The 15,649-nt window shown below is 50.8% G+C and overlaps 1 protein-coding gene across 1 annotated transcript in view; it reads left to right on the forward strand.

Moving 5' to 3' along the window:
- Positions 1–14,683: 14,683 nt before the first annotated feature.
- Positions 14,684–15,649, forward strand: part of GPD1L (glycerol-3-phosphate dehydrogenase 1 like) — a 28,900-nt gene continuing 27,934 nt past the window's right edge. Inside the window, exon 1 of the mRNA XM_004588255.4 lies at positions 14,684–14,956. Within this exon, the coding sequence (XP_004588312.2) occupies positions 14,910–14,956 (47 nt within the window). The 5' untranslated portion in view covers positions 14,684–14,909. The remainder of the gene's footprint in view (positions 14,957–15,649) is intronic.

The following is a 15,649-nucleotide window of genomic DNA, read 5'->3' on the forward strand; positions in this document are numbered from 1 at the left end:
CATCGGATCGGCGCGCATCGGCCCGTTGCGGCTCACTTGGGGAGTGAATCATCGGACGGAAGATCTTCCTCTCTGTCTCTCCTCCTCTCTGTATATCTGACTTTGTAATAAAAATAAATCTTTAAAAAAAAAAAAAAAAAAAAAACAAAATGGAGCCGGGACTCAAACTCAGGCACGCTGATGTGGGGGACAAGGTATTGCATCTTACCCACTCCACAAAATGCCCAGCACTGAACATAATTGTTCTTAGAGATGAGACTTAAGGCATCAGAGGCCTACTTTTATAAAAAAAAAAAATAATCATTCCATGATACAACTCCACGGGGCCTGTTTTTTGAAAAAAAAAAAAAAGAAAAAAAAAAAGGTTTACAGTTGTCTTCAATGACCGACTCTGAAGGACTTTGCTACACTAAAGGAATCTGCACAAAGAAAGATTTAGAACATGAGCTGCCCGAGCCTCAGAGGGTTGGCTGAACAAGCTGCAGCCACCCCAGCCGCCCACACGGTCTTCAGGCTCCACTGCCCTCTGTTGGAGCTTCCGCTGCCCCAGGCAGGTGCAGGGTTGGCTCTGCGGTAGGAAACACCTAGAACAAGAGCAGGGACAGTGTCGGGCACCCAGAGATGACTTTGGGGAGAGTGCAGATGCACTGCCCATTCATTCATTCTCCAAGGAGAACCATTTTTTCACCTGCCCCCTGCGCCATCCCCAGACGCAAGCACAAGTACAATCCCCACAGATGTCCTAGGGCGTGGCTGCAGCTTCAGGGTAAGGAGGCCGTGCCCTGAGAGCCTGGAGGAACGCGGCTATGGAATGTTTTGCTTTATTTAAGAAAGCTCCAAGGAGCCAGCTAATCCTTCACCCACATTGGCATTCTCTGTGGGCACCAGTTCACCAGCGGCTCCACTAGCAAAGCAGCTCTCTACTTACCGCCTGGGAAAGCAATGGAGGATGGCTCAAGGCCTTGGGCACCTACATGGGAGACTCGGAAGAGGTTCTTCCTGGCTCCCAGCTTTGGATTAGCTCAGTTCTGGCCATCAGGCATCATAACCATGCGGGGAGAGAACCAGCGGATGGAAGACTTCTTTCTCTGTCTTTTCTTTTCTCCTTGTAAAAATCTGCCTTTCAACTAAAAATAAATAAATCATTTTTAAAAGGATTTACTTATTTTTATTGCAAAGTCAGATATACAGAGAGGAGGAGAGACAGAGAGGAAGATCTTCTGTCCAATGGTTCACTCCACAACTGATCACAATGGCTGGAGCTGAGCAAATCCAAAGCCAGGAGCCACGAGCTCTTCCGGGTCTCCCACGCGGGTGCAGGGTCCCAAGCTTTGGGCTGTCCTTGACTGCTTTCCCAGGCCTCAAACAGGGAGCTGGATGGGAAGCAGAGCCGCCGGGATTAGAACTGGTGACCATATGGGATCCCTGCACGCTCAAGACGAGGACTTTAACCACTATGCTATCACGCCAGGCCCATAAATAAATTAAACAAACAAAATAAAAGCAGCAGCACAGAGGGAGAAGGGATGGAGTGGGGAGAGAGCTCCTGTTCACTGGTTCATTCCCCAAAGGCTCACCCCAAAGGCCAGCAGTGTGGCGATGAAAGCCAGGGGCATGGAGCTCAATTCAGAATTCCCACATGGGGGGCGGGCAGACAGCCAGGCCTTCACTGCTGCCTCCCAAGGCGCCCATTGGCAGGAAGAACAGACATGGGTATCTAACCCAGGCACTCTGGCATGGAGCAAAGGCATCTCCATCCGTAGGTCAAACATCCATCCCTGTTAAATGTTTCTGTATCAGAGCAGAGAACACTGCTTGAAAACATCTTAACATTTAGGAGCTAGGATTAAGAGAACGGGGAGTTGCGTCACAAAGCTGCAAAGGTCTGGTTGGCACTCACCTATCAGGCAGCTCCCTGGATCCCTGGAGAAGAGTTGCCAGTGAAGAATGGAAGAGCATGATCGCACAGCCCAGACTTGCTCCATGCTACATGGAAGACACACCATGACATGGTGAGCCACAACATCTTGGGCATCAGTGAAAAGGGCAGGTGCCAAGGCAAGCTCCAGGAAATGTTGGGGAAAAGCAGCTGCCCCTGGGGGACAGGGCTGAAGACTGACAGCAGCCTGGAGGAAGGGGGCTCCCCGCCTTGGGGGCTGTGCTGACACCGTGTGGCACAACCCGTGCCCTTCCCGGAGTGGTGAAGCTCAATGGAATGGAAACCTAGGGGTGGGTTTTGGGGTGCTATGGTTAAACTGGGATACATCCATATTGGAGCGCCTCCTTAGCAGCTCGGCTTCTGATCCAGAAGATGGCTGAAGTATCGGGGTCCCTGCTACAGTCTAGGGAAACCTGGCTGGAACTCCTGGTCCCTGGCGTACCCAGCCCTGGTTGACACAGTATTTGGACAGTGAGTAGATGAAATAAATCTGTCTTTTCCTCGCCATGTCACTCTGCCTTTTAAAGAAAAGAAGTAGATTATCTTATTAAGAAAAGCAGCCAAAAATCATTAAAAGGTTTTTAATTCAAGCTTTGTCATTTTAAATACCAGTAATATGCATTTTCAATTTCAGAGACATGAATCATTTCCATGATATAGAATCTTTCAGAGCACAGAAGACGGAACAATGCAGTTCCCGAAGCTGGCTAATCCTTTTACCAAAGCCTGGCAGACAGTCTAATTTGGGGCCAGCACTGGGGTACAGCTCGTTACATTGTATCGGCAGAGTGCTGATTCAAACCCTACTGCTGTTTTTGATTCTCATCTTGCTAAAGGGCTTGGGAAGGCAGTAGACAGCGGTCCAAACACTTGGGTTCTTGCCATCCCATGGGAGAGCAAGATGGAGTTCCTGACTCCTGGCTTTGGCCTGGCCCAGCTGTGGCTGTTGTGGCCATTCGGGAGTGAATCAGCATATGGAAGTGTCCTCTCTCTCTTTCTTTCTTTCTTTCTTTCTTTCTTTCTTTCTTTCTTTCTTTCTTTCTTTCTTTCTTTCTCTCTTTCTTTCTCTCTTTCTCTCTCTCTCTCTCTCTCTCCATGTACAAAACAGAGCTGAGCCAATCTGAAGTCAGAAGCCAGGAGCTTCTTCTGGGCTTCCTACTTGGACGTAGGGTCCTAAGGACTTGGGCTGTCTTCTACTGCTTTCCCAGGCCACTTCTTTTGGCACATGACTTCAACTTTGCTTCTTTCCACGTAAGATAACACTTGTGACTCATTAGGAGCTAGGTTACACAAAGGTCTATAATGACAGCAAATTTTTTATAAAGATTTATTGATTTTTATTGGAAAGTCAGATATACGGAGAGGAGAAGATCTTCCATCCATTGATTTACTCTCCAAGAGACCACAATGGTCGGAACTAAGCTGATCTGAAGCCAGGAGTCAGGAGCCAGGAGCTTCTTCCGGGTCTCCCACGCAGGTGCAGAGTCCCAAGGCTTTGGGCCATCCTCAACTGCTTTCCCAGGCCACAAGCAGGGAACTAGATGGGAAGCAGGCAGGGCTGCTGGGATTAGAACCAGTGCCCATATGGGACCCCAGCTCATGTAAAATGAGGACTTTAGTTGCTAGGCTATTGCGCCATGCCCAAGAGCAAATTTTAAACATTATTTCTAATTTAAAAAAAAATCTATTGTTTTTCATCAACTGTTCCCAGGCTGCACTTTAGCAGGAAGCTGAATTGGAAGTGGAGTGGCTGGGACTCAAACCCCGGCATTCCAGCGTGCGATGCACCCTTCCCAAGCAGTGTCTTAACTGCTGTGTTACACAACAGCCCAGAGAGGAAATTTTAATATCAGCTCTTAAGTTGATTACAATAAGACTAAATGATAATTGAGTTCACACTAACACACTGATTTGCAAAATGCCAGCAGAGACTGTTTTGGAAGAATGTGGGAAAGGCAAGAGCAGGTGAAGTTTTGGGTACACAGTGGAAGCCGCCAGGAAATGAAGCCAAGATCAACTCTGGGCTGGCCGTCACGTGGCTGTCCACCTGCAGAGCTTCCCAGCAACCACACTCAGCTGCAGGCAGAGCTGAGCAACTGTCCCCAACTCGAAACTGTGAACACATTCAGATTTCCCACAAAATTTGCCTGCAAGTGACCCATGCGGAGCTCAGGAAAGCCAAGTTGGGTGAGATTCCTACAGTTTCTGCTTACCCCAAGGGCCTGATGGCAAAGAAGATGGCAGGAAGGGGTTTATAAAGGTGTGTGTCAAGTGTAAGCAGATGAAATCTAAGAATACACGTGCGCACTCCTGCTACGGGCCACTGTCTAGGTTGCCTGGCACCTCGGCAAACGTTACTTCTTGGAAAAAAGCAGCCAATAGCTGGCAAGCACTCTGGGCCTGCTTAATGCCAAATTGGTTAACTATACCAGTGTGCCAGCAGCCAACATAAGTGCCTACTGTATTATTATTAAAGATATGTGAAGAAGGTGAGGAATGTTGGGCCAAGACAGGCGACCCCAGCACTCCCTACTGCCTGGCAGAGTGCCTGAGGGCTAGGGAGTCATGTCCAGGCCTGGTGTTCCACACATATCTTTAAAGAAAAAACAGAATAGGCAACTATGCTGGTACACTGGTATGATTAACACAGATTTGGCGTTAACCAAGTGCAGAATGCCCGCCAGCTATTGGCTGCTTTCCTCCCAGCAAGCAGTGTACCACTTGCCTAGGTACCAGGCAACTTAGGCCATTGTCTCCAGCAGGGGAGGTTGGATTCCTGACTAAGCCACGTGACTAACATCATGAAATCATTGAGTGTCCCTGGGCCTCTCTGTTTGTTCTGCATTTATGGGATGAAGGGCTTTATGCAAACTGAGTTTACTGTCAGTTCAGAATCTTCTTTTGTGTTATACTAATGCTTTGTCTAAACAGAGCAAAGGAAAGAATAGCCAGGAAAGGTTAAGCTCTCTATTGTTCATGATCTCTGCAAGGCATTTAACCATCTTCAGTTGGGTAGATGGTTGGTTTCTCACGGTTCTCACGTCTGAGATGTGTTTTTACCTGGCACCAAGTTTCCTGGAGCACTTGGGTCATGCTTCCATCACAAGAGTGTTTGCACAAGGGATCTTTGGGATTGAAAAGTGCTTTGCACTCTGAGTACAAATATGGAAACTTGCCAAAGGACACAGCACTCAGGAGAGGGGTTGGGCTGAGAGTGCGGGGTGTGGCATGGGCCTGGATCAAGCTCTCCGGGGCCCAACCCAGCCTGGCATTAACACTGGCATCCTGGACTTCCGGTCAAGGTCATGTGAGGGTGTTCTGGACCTCCAGGTGGAAAGGACAGCAGCATTTGTCCATTTGCACATCCTTAATCTCCTGCCTTTGCTCTCTGACATGTTTTGCAAATCTTTGAAATCGGAAAACAAAGGTTGTGCTATTTTTATGCTGTTGCAGAAGCATGCAAAATAATCAATCCTTTGAAGTAGAAAGTCTGCCTTTTTCCAAAACGTCTTTTTTTTTTTTTTTTACTGCTACAGCAGAAATCCTGATATTATTAGTGAATCTTGAGTCACCTCAATCCACGGCAGTTTGTGTATTAAAAATATTTATGCATTCCCTGGTCTGCCAGGTGCACAACAGCAATTTTTCAAAAACGTCTCTGCAGGATGGGAAAAAACTTGAGCTGTATCCCTGAATCATTTCTGGGTTCCTTTGGTCCCTATGTGTGGAACCGAATGGGGCCCATTTTACAACTGGAATCACACAACGTTATGCTCTCTCCACAGGATGCTGGGTTTGGTACCAATCCCTTCTCAGTGGCTGCTGGCAAATACCAAAATCGAGAAATCATTCCTTTTCCTTGGAAAACCAGATTTCTAGTGCATAAGCTATACTGACAGCAGGAATTCAGTCCCATTACAATTGCTGATCCAGCCCCCAGCTCTCTGAATACCAAAGAGCATATCATTGAGACTTTATTGAATATTTGAATGGGGGTGTGACATACTTAGCACAAAGCCTGACTCACTGTAAGCACTTAGTGAAAATGTGTTTATGGAAGGTTTGGGATTCATAGCAGTGAACATAACAACGCAGGATTGATCTGTACAAGATAAAAATTCAAATGGCAGGTGGATTGATCGGCAGTCCGTGTATTCCACTCCCAGCAAACTGACTAATCTGGGAGAGCAGGACAGTCACAGGGGGACACAAATGAACACTCCTGCTGCCATGTGACGTAGAATTGAGCTGCCTGCAGTGAGTGCTAAATTCCAGACAGGGACCAGTGTGTGTCCCAGCTACTCCATTCCCAATCCAGTTCCCTACTCGTGTACCTGGGAAAGCACCAGAAGATGGCTCGGGTCCTGGGACCCCTGCCACTACGAGGTAGACATGGATGGAGTTCCAGGCCTTTTGGCCTGACCCAAGGCCAACTGTGGAAGCTACTGGGGGTGGTACACCTGCAGATGAATCGTCTTTCTCCTACTTTGTCTCTCTCTGGTACTTTGCCTTCCAAATACATAGAGAAGGCTTATTAAAAACAGTTTCTTAAAGATTTGAAAAAGAATGAGCACTTCTGAGCATGAGAACTAAAGCTATTTCCTTCCACACATAGCTCAGGAGGACGGAAACGGCCTTTGCAGTCTTCAGGCTAGCGCTGCCTTCAAGAGCACACAGACTCTGCCCAGCGGAGGGTTAGGCTGCCCGCCACAGGAGAGCTTGACCTGCCATTCAGTTTGCATCTTGATCACACCAGTATCCACCCAACAACACTAATGCGGATTGGTAGCAGAGTAGGCTAAGCTGCAGCCTACGGTGCCAGCATCCCACATTCCCAGCCACTGTGGTTTTGAGGGGGAGTGAATCAGAGAATGGATAATAGTTCTCTCTTTATCCCACTTCTCTTCCTATCACTCTGCTTTTCAAATAAAATAATTTATTTTAATTGTGACTATTAACTCAGGCTAGCCCACTAAAAACTAATCTTATAGGTAAAAATAAGTCATCTATACATAATACAATCATGAACTTTTAAACTGCCTTCTCATTTTCTCATTTTCTGATTTTTAAAAGATCTATTTATTGGGCCCGGTGCAATAGCCTAGTGACTAAATCCTCCTCGCCTTGCAAGTGCCAGGGTCCCACATGGGCACTGATTCTAATCTTGGCTGCTCCACTTCCTTTCCAGCTTCCTGTTTGTGGCCTGGGAAAGCAGTCGAGGATGGCCCAATGCATTGGGACCCTGCACCTGCGTGGGAGACTTGAAAGAGGCTCCTGGATTCTGGTCCCTGGCTTCGGATCAGCTCAGCTCTGGCCATTGTGGCTGCTTGGGGAGTGAATCAATGGACCAAAGATCTTCCTCTCTGTCTCTCCTCCTCTCTGTATATCTAACTCTCCCATAAAAACAAAATAAATCTTAAAAAAAAAAAAAAAAAACCCTATCAGGCATCTTACTTGTTAGCAAAGTATGAGCTATAATTTAGATCTCTGAAAAACAAAACAAAATACCAAACTCCCGTTAAATGACACCTAGTGTGGGGAGTCAGACGGGACAGTAGGCAGTTAGGGTCTCTGCTCCCTGGTGAAGTTACCTTTTAAAATATAAACTGTGGTCTCCATTTCTTTCCCTTCCAAGGAGGCCATTAGCTCGCACTGAGCCCCTAGGCAAGGTTCTAGCGGATCAAGCCGAGATGGAGTAGCTTTTACTGAAGCTGTCCTGCTCCAAACCAAGGCTGAGTTGCCTCTTTGACCTCCAAAGAGGTGGGTGCAGGAGGCAGCAGCCACACCCCCAACGGCCCGTTTCAGACAGTCTGATAAGGAAGTTCTGCTCTAACCTTTGCAAGGAAAGTCCCGGATCTGCTATCTTGGTGACTCTGTTTCCTCATTCCTGTCCAAACCGCACATTAAAAAAAAAAGCAAAACAAAAAAACCTGTTCTGCTCTGAGACCACAACCTTTGTAAAATCCTTAGATAAGACGTTCTTCTACCATGACTGGCTGATAAAAGCCCATGGGATATTTATTTTTTGCAGCTACATCTTTTTCTTCTAAGATTTTTTTTTGTTTGTTTGTTTATTTGCAAGGAAGAGTTGGAGAGAGAGAGAGGAAGAGAGAGAGAGAGGGAGAGATCATTCATTCTGGATTCACTCCCCATATGGCTACAATGCTCAGGGCTGGGCGAGGCGAACCAGGAGCCAGAGGAAGCTTGGCAAGGAAAAAAAAGCTTGGGAGCCCTGTGTCCTTCATCCACCCTCCCTGCGGGCAGCAGCTCACAAAGAACCATCCAGAAACCCAAGGCAGGGCCTGCCTGGAAACTCCAACCCTCAGACAGGCCTTCCCACCACCTATGGGGAATGGTGATTCAGCGTCCACTATCCACCCGGGAAAGTGTCGGTGCCTTAAGGCATCCAGGAAAGCCCAACCCATCGCTGATTGTGTCTGCTCTGAGCTGAGCCTGGTGGCGCTGTGTTTATGCAGCTAGAGAAAAGATCCCGGGTCTCAACTCTGCTTTGTAGGAAGGTCTGGGGTATGGGGTTGGGGAGGGACCTTCTTCAGATGGGGATGGCTTTAGAATGCAGGCTAGGTACACTGCCTCTCCACTCTAAAATCAGGGTCCTCAAAGGGTACTGTCCGTTCTCTGCTCCAGGTGGACCAAGCAGGACACAAGCCCTTTGGTTTGCTGTTCTTTTGCTGTTCTTTTGTTACAGAAGCAACACAAACTCATTTCAGAAAATAGTAGAGAGAGCAGTTTAAGAAGCGGAATCATCTTGAGGCTAGTGCTATGGTGTCAGCAGGTGACCGGTCAGCAAGCCACCGCCGGGCAGTTCCATATGGGCACCAGTTTCTGTCCCGGCTACTCAACGTCTTCTTCTTCTTTTTTTTTTTTTTTTTAAGATTTATTTATTTTTATTGCAAAGTCAGATACATATAGAGAGGAGAGACAGAGAGAAATATCTTCCATACAATTGTTTACTCCCCAAGTGACCGCAATGGTCGATGCTGCATTGATCCAAAGGCAGGAGCCAGGAACTCTTCTGGGTCTCCCATGCGGGTGCAAGGTCCCAAGGCTTTGGGCCGTCCTCAACTGCCTTCCCAGGTCACAAACAGGAAGCTGGATGGGAAGCGGGGCAGCCGGGATTAGACCTGGCACCCATATGAGATCCTGGCGTGAGCAAGGCAAGGACCTCAGCCGCTAAGCTACCGCCCTGGACCCTGAAGACTTCCATGTTTTTATTGGGAATTTGTGCTACCTATGCTGCAATAATCATTTCACGCCCTCTGTCCCTTTTCCTAGTAGATGCCCGGTTTTCTTGCCACCAAGCTATAAGAGCTCTTCATTTGTAGGGCATTCGTTGTGGGTCTATTGTACATTCCCTGAAGTGAACAGGCAGCAGAGGTGAGGAGCGGATCCTGTGCAGCGTAGGGAAGCAGGGAGGGATCTTTATCAGAGAAGAAAAAGAGGAAGGCCCAAGGTCGAGAGAGCAGCAAAAAGCAAGAGGCTGTCCAAAGGGACCAAGAGGGGCTGCGTTTGATTTGCCAACATCGGTGTATGGGTAGAATCAACTTTCCCATCCACCTGCTCTTGCAAGGAGGGAAGCTAAGACCACTGCGAACTGGCATTCAGAATGCAGTGGGGATAGAGTGCTTTAAGACCCTGGAGGAAATATTCACCCCTTCCCAACAGGTGAACATCTGTCTTTACGTCCTCAACACTGTCTGAGCCTCCTCCTGTGGACTCTGTGCCCGGCTGGCACAGGAGTGCCCCACCCGGAAGCCCTTCCAGCCTCCTGGACACTGCCTCACCCACACTACACTCCATCATGGTCATGATGTTTGGTAAAACAAAGCTCCAAGAACCTTGTCTGGGACCAGCTTCAGACAATCCCGTCTGCGGTCCAGGACTACTGCCCTGCCTGGTTCTACCTGAACCTCACAGAGCTTCTCCCAGACTGGCTGGCATGCAGGTGTCTGAGATCTGATGATGTGGCCTTGCAGGGAATTCGCAATCCCATTTGCTTCCCTGCACAGCACCCAGGGACCCACAGTTACTGCCTGGTGCGTGGCTTACTCCTTTCTGCCTCTGTGAGTCCAGCCCCACTCTGGGCTTGTGCCTGGCGACCTCCTCGTGCCCAGTCATGGAGGACACAGCTCCCCAGTGCCATGCCAGCAAACCCATCCAGCTTTGTCTCAGGCTGCCCAGCCATGGTATGTTTCCCCCCCACTTGGTACAGGTGATAATCTGGTAAGCTTAACTGACTCCCAGACACACATGACTGGTAGGCTTTCCCTTTCTCAGGGCTGTTGGCCTGGAAATGACTCCACACACATACACTCTAATGGATAGACAGGGGTTTTTTTTGTGGGGGGAGGGAAGCAGGCAGCAAGGGAAACTCTGCACCTGTGAAATAATGGCATCCCGCCCCCATCCCTGTACCCTCCAGGGGAGCACAGGTCAGTTCTCACTCGGGGTTCCTGCACACCCCAATGATAACACTGACAACCCGGCCATGCACCATGGCCTCTATGAGGCCAGCAAAAATTGGCTTTTCTTGATGTTGCATTTCCAGTATCAAAACACATGGACACAACAGACCACTCATACAGTAACTCTGCGTAAATATCCGTTAGGCAAGTATACAAGTATACAATCTGCTGGAGGAGATGCTTCAGGAAGGCTTGGTTCCCTGTAGGGAATCTGTCCCATCTTCCTATGTGAAAGCTACTGGGGTAGGACACTGTCCTCTCCCCCTTGCTCTCATTCAGGATGGGACAAAAACCCCGGAATCCACTTCTTGAAAAATTAACTTGCACTGGGGGCACAACAGACCCTCAGTGTTGGCTCCAAAACAGAAAGACGTTACAGTGAGACAACAAAGGAAAGTGAAAACCTGGTTTCTTGACATGGAAGCAGGACTCAGGGACCTTTTTATGTCCAGCAGAGCCACAGGTGGGGTCATGATGCGGAGAAGCAGGTGACAGGAGGGCCAACCCCAAGGTGCTGAAAAGGAGAACTGGTGAGCTTCACCCCGATCCACCCACAGTCCCCAAGCACTGAGAGAATATTTCCTGTCATTGTTTTCCTAAGGAAGAGCCATGTGTGCCCTGCCAGCAGATGACATACAGGGCCTGAAGGCACAAGTCCATTGAAATCCACGGCAAAGCCCTGAGGGATCCAGCCTGCCCTGCCAGCTTTACGCATGTCATCAACACATGTCATCAACGCTGACACACCCGGCCCGGGCTGACCTGAGCTGACCTACAGCACCATGACTCCCTTTGCCAATCACCACACTGCACCTAAGAAGGTCCAGTACCAGAAGAAACAGAAGGAACGTCTCGCTGGTGACCAGCGATGCTTGTCACTTTGCCAATCACCACACTGCACCTTTTGCTACTGTGAGCCTCCATCAAGCTGCTCAACGCTTTCCGACTGACTTGGAGGCCAGTAAGGTTACTGAGCTTTTCATACCCAGCTCACTCTCCAAATACCTGATGGAGCTGAAGGTAGGGCAGAGTGAAGCCCTGGCTGGGAACTCAGTCTGGGACTCCCAGGTAAGTGGCAGGGACCCAACTTCCTAGGGCCTGACCACTTCCTCACAGGGCTTGCCTCAATGGGAAGTTGGAGTCAGGTGCCCAGAAACCAGGGTGCTCTGATGTAGACTGTGGGTTTCTTAACTGGCATAGTGGCCACAGCTCAGCCACCCGTCACCGACGTCTTTGTTGTTGGAGTGTGTTTCCCTTCCTCCAGGATGGTAGGCTGGGCAGAGCAGAAGTGACTCCATCATGGCCAGCTTTTTCAAGCTGTCACTCCCATCCAGGAACGTCAGGAATTCGCTGCAAGAGATCCTACTGGCTTTAGCTCATCAGGAGTGTCTGGAATGCCCCATATGTCCTGCTGACCTCATTTCAGGCTGCAGAGGTCCGATGTGGCTGCTTGGGGAGTGAAGATCTTCCTCCTTCTCTCTGTATATCTGACTTTCCAATAAACAAATAAATAAATTTTAAGAAAAATAAAAGTAAGTAGGTCCAACTCCTAAGTATCAGGGTTGGCACTGTGACATAGTGTGCGAAGCACTGCCTGCCACACCAGCATCCCATATAGGCACTGGTTTGCGACCCAGCAGCTCCACTTCCAATCTAGCTCCTTGCTGATGTGCCTGGGAAAGCAGTGGAAGATGGCCCGCATGCTTGGGCCCTGTACCTGAAGAACCTAAGTGTTTTCTGCCTTTTGTAATTCCTGCCTTAATGGCTTGGCTGGGGGCTGTGTGAACTCCAGGCCTGGCAGGTCACATAGGCAGACCACTCCTCAGGAAGGAGGTCCCTGGTGCTTGATAAGATCCACCGCCCTATAGCTCATCGATTTATACTTTTTGAAAGTTGCTTGGTTTAAACCCACCAATAGAAGCCTGCTAAATCATGACTGTATAATCAATAGCCTGAAATGTATAAGAACCGTTGGGTTGTTCAACCGGGGACTCTGGCTCTCTCTCCTTCCTTTTTGGTCCTGCCTGCGGATCCTGCAGCAGCCTGGGCTGCGGCTGCCCCTCCCCTGCCCAGCCCTGTGCTGGGGGAGGTGGCTGGGAGACCTAGGTTAACCTGAATAAACCACCTTTATGCCTTAGCACCGACTCCAGACTTGATGATTTTCTGGGGATATCAAAATCCGGCACGACACACCCATCTGGGGGACCCAGGAGAAGCTCCTAGCTCCTGGTTCCTGCCTTCAGCATGGCCCAACCCCAGCAGTTGTGTCCATTTGGGCAGTGAACCAGTGCTGGAAGACCTGTCCCTCTGTCCCTTCGCCCATCTCTCTTTGTAACTCAAATAAATAAATCCATTTTAAAAAGGAAAGAATAAAGGCCTCACAGAATATTACAATGATGGCATAATACATAAATCTTTTAAATCTGCCTTTCAAATGAAACCTTTTTTAAAAACAGGGTTTTGTTTTGTTTTGATGCTCTGCAGCTCCAGCCGCCCAGGCAGGCCTGGGGTTGCAGCACTGAACCACCCCCTGCAAAGGCATAGCACTCCCTCCGCAGCTGCCACCAGCTCTGGGTCGGCGTCCTTGGAGACAAGACAAGCAGACACAGGAATTCTTCCATCTGTTTGACCACGTCGCCCTGGGAGAGGACTCTGAGGTGAAGAGCGGCTCCTCCTCCTCCTCCCAGGAGAAGCTGCCTAGCCTCTGAAGATGCTTTCCACGGGGTGAGGCCGCCTGGCAGCTGGGATGCAGCTGGGAGTGGCTCCTGATCCAAACTTGAGCCAAGATCTGAAAGGCCACCCTCGTGCTGAGCTCCCTGCAAACCTCCCACGCTGAGCTGTTTGATCTGCAAGAAAATCAGGCTGCTCCTTTCCCAGGCCACAAGTAGGGAGCTGGATGGGAAGTGGGGCCGCCAGGATAGACAAACTGCCACCCATATGGGATCTGGCCACAATCAAGGGGAGGACTTTAGTTATTAGGCTACTGTGCTGGGACCAAGTTTTATTTTTAATCTCGCTAACTAGTCTTATAAACTAATGTCTGTTCTAGCAAGGTGTGCATAGGAGGAATGGACAGCAGACCAGGGTGTGTCCACAGCATGGCCGGGCAACCCTCTTTAGGTGGCTGGAATTGGAGCATTCAGGAATAACAGTTCTCAGATGAGGTATACAACTTTTAGATGAAGGATGCAGGTACATCTGTGGCGTAGACCTCCGCGGTGCCCATATACTTCATCCCGTAATTTGACAAATCCATCTTGTCATCCCAAGGAAGAAAGCATTCATCAAGCTTCACTCTGTTCCCCTTACCTCCACCTGCGTCATTGCATGCGGGAAAATAACAGAACAAAAGCGAGAGAGGGAATGGGGAGAAAGTGTGCCTTGTCCACTACCTATTTCCTTAGGTAACACAGAAGAAAACAAAACTCAGAGTTAACCCAAAGGACGTCAGGCGAACAGGCCCTGCAGCAAAGTAACTTGCCTTTTTTTTTTTGGCCCAGTCTCCACTGAGACTGGGCCAAACAAAAAAGGCCAGTTACTTTGACAGCCAGGAGCTGTATTCTGCCTGACGCTCCTCTTGGGCTTTTGATGTCACTGACAGGAGCTGCTGGAGGGCAGGCAGCAGCTGGTAAAAAAAAACTTCCCTCTCCTCTGGAGCCAGCGTCGCGCGCAGAGACACCGCAGAAGTTTTAATAAAACTCCACCTGTCGCGAAGGGGGAAGTGTGGTTTCCCAACGCAGCAGCAGCAGGAGACAGCGGAGAGTGGCAGCGTCCTGCGAGGTAGATGGCGAGGGCTAGACTGCCTCCGCTCCACCTGTTTCTAGTTTAGAAATAGGACTCCAACCCTGGAGTTGGCTGATACTGTACAGACCAACGTCCGAGTTCACGACCAAGGGGCAGGGCCGCCTGGCTGTGCGTCTACTTCCCACAGCGAGCCCGAGGCTGTGAAGCTCGGAGTGTGCACTTACCCCTCTGTCTCAGGTCTGCTCGACTTGACAGGCAACCCTGCGGCCTCACTGGGTTCCACAGAGCAGTGCGGTGAGATTCCCGCGCTGGGGACACGCTGGGGGCGGGCGCAAGCCTGAGGCGTCCTGAGGAGCGGAGCGCAGCCAGCGCGCCCGGGGCGCACAGGCGGCGCTGCGGACCGGGGCCTGCGTGCACGTGGTGCGGTGCAAGCGACCGCCCTTGCACGCCCGGGCCAAGGGGTAGAGACTACAAGTCCCGACACGCGTCGGGCTGGAGGGCGGGGCGGCCCGCAGGGGCTAGGCGTGCGCACTGGGTCCAGGGAAGGACAGGGCGGGTCCTCCCGGCTGTCAGCTGTGGCCTCAGGCACCCGGGGGTGGCTGCGGCCATTGGCGGAAAGACAGGCGGGCGGGCCGGGCGGCGGCGAGCCGCTTCGGGCCGAGCGGAACGAGCGGAGAGGCAGGCGAAGCAGGCAGGCGTTCGGACAGTCGGGCACGTCTCGGGCTGCTGCATTCGGCCTGGCCATGGCAGCGGCACCCCTGAAAGTGTGCATCGTGGGCTCGGGAAACTGGTGAGCAGACGTGGTCGCGCGGCGCGAGCTCCGCCTCCAGGAAGCCCCCGTGTCCGGGGCGCACTGGGCGGCGTGGGCAGCGGGCACCACGCGCAGAGAGGCAGGGCGGGCTACCTCGAGGCTAAGATGGGCACCGTGAGCCTGGAGGGAGGCCGCACTGGGCATCGGCGCGGGAGGGACTGGTGGGCCCGCGTGCCCGCGGCGGGGACCGCACCGGGAGGGCGCCGTGCGCGGGTGGGCACCTGTCTGCAACCCGGGCACCTGCTCGCCACGCTTGGGGAAGATTTCTCCCCTCGTCGCCGCCGATCTCGCGGGTGGGGGATCTGAGGGAGACATGAGCGGTTTGGCGTTGGGGGAAATCGAGCCAGGGTGAGCAGAAGGGGCTCTTGCTCTCTGAGTCCCACGCGGGGCAGGCGTTCGTCTTCTTCGGAATCCATACAGATTCTTGGTACCTAGGAACGTGCTCTCAGGAGGGAATGCCAAGTTCAGCAGGCCGCAGCTCTGGGAAGCGTTGCTGGTATCCTGGGGAGATGTTTGCGGGTTGAGGGGGGAGCTTTGCCTCTGTGCCTGGCTGCGTTGAACTTGACCGGTTCTAGTAAAATGCTTTGTGTTCGGAGCTCTTGCAAGTACTTTGCAGATGTCAGCCGCGTCGGTGCCCTTTGGCACACTTACACAGTGGGAGGCCCCGGTGTG

Source organism: Ochotona princeps, chromosome 30, assembly GCF_030435755.1.
Source record: "Ochotona princeps isolate mOchPri1 chromosome 30, mOchPri1.hap1, whole genome shotgun sequence".
NCBI classification, from domain to species: domain Eukaryota; kingdom Metazoa; phylum Chordata; class Mammalia; order Lagomorpha; family Ochotonidae; genus Ochotona; species Ochotona princeps.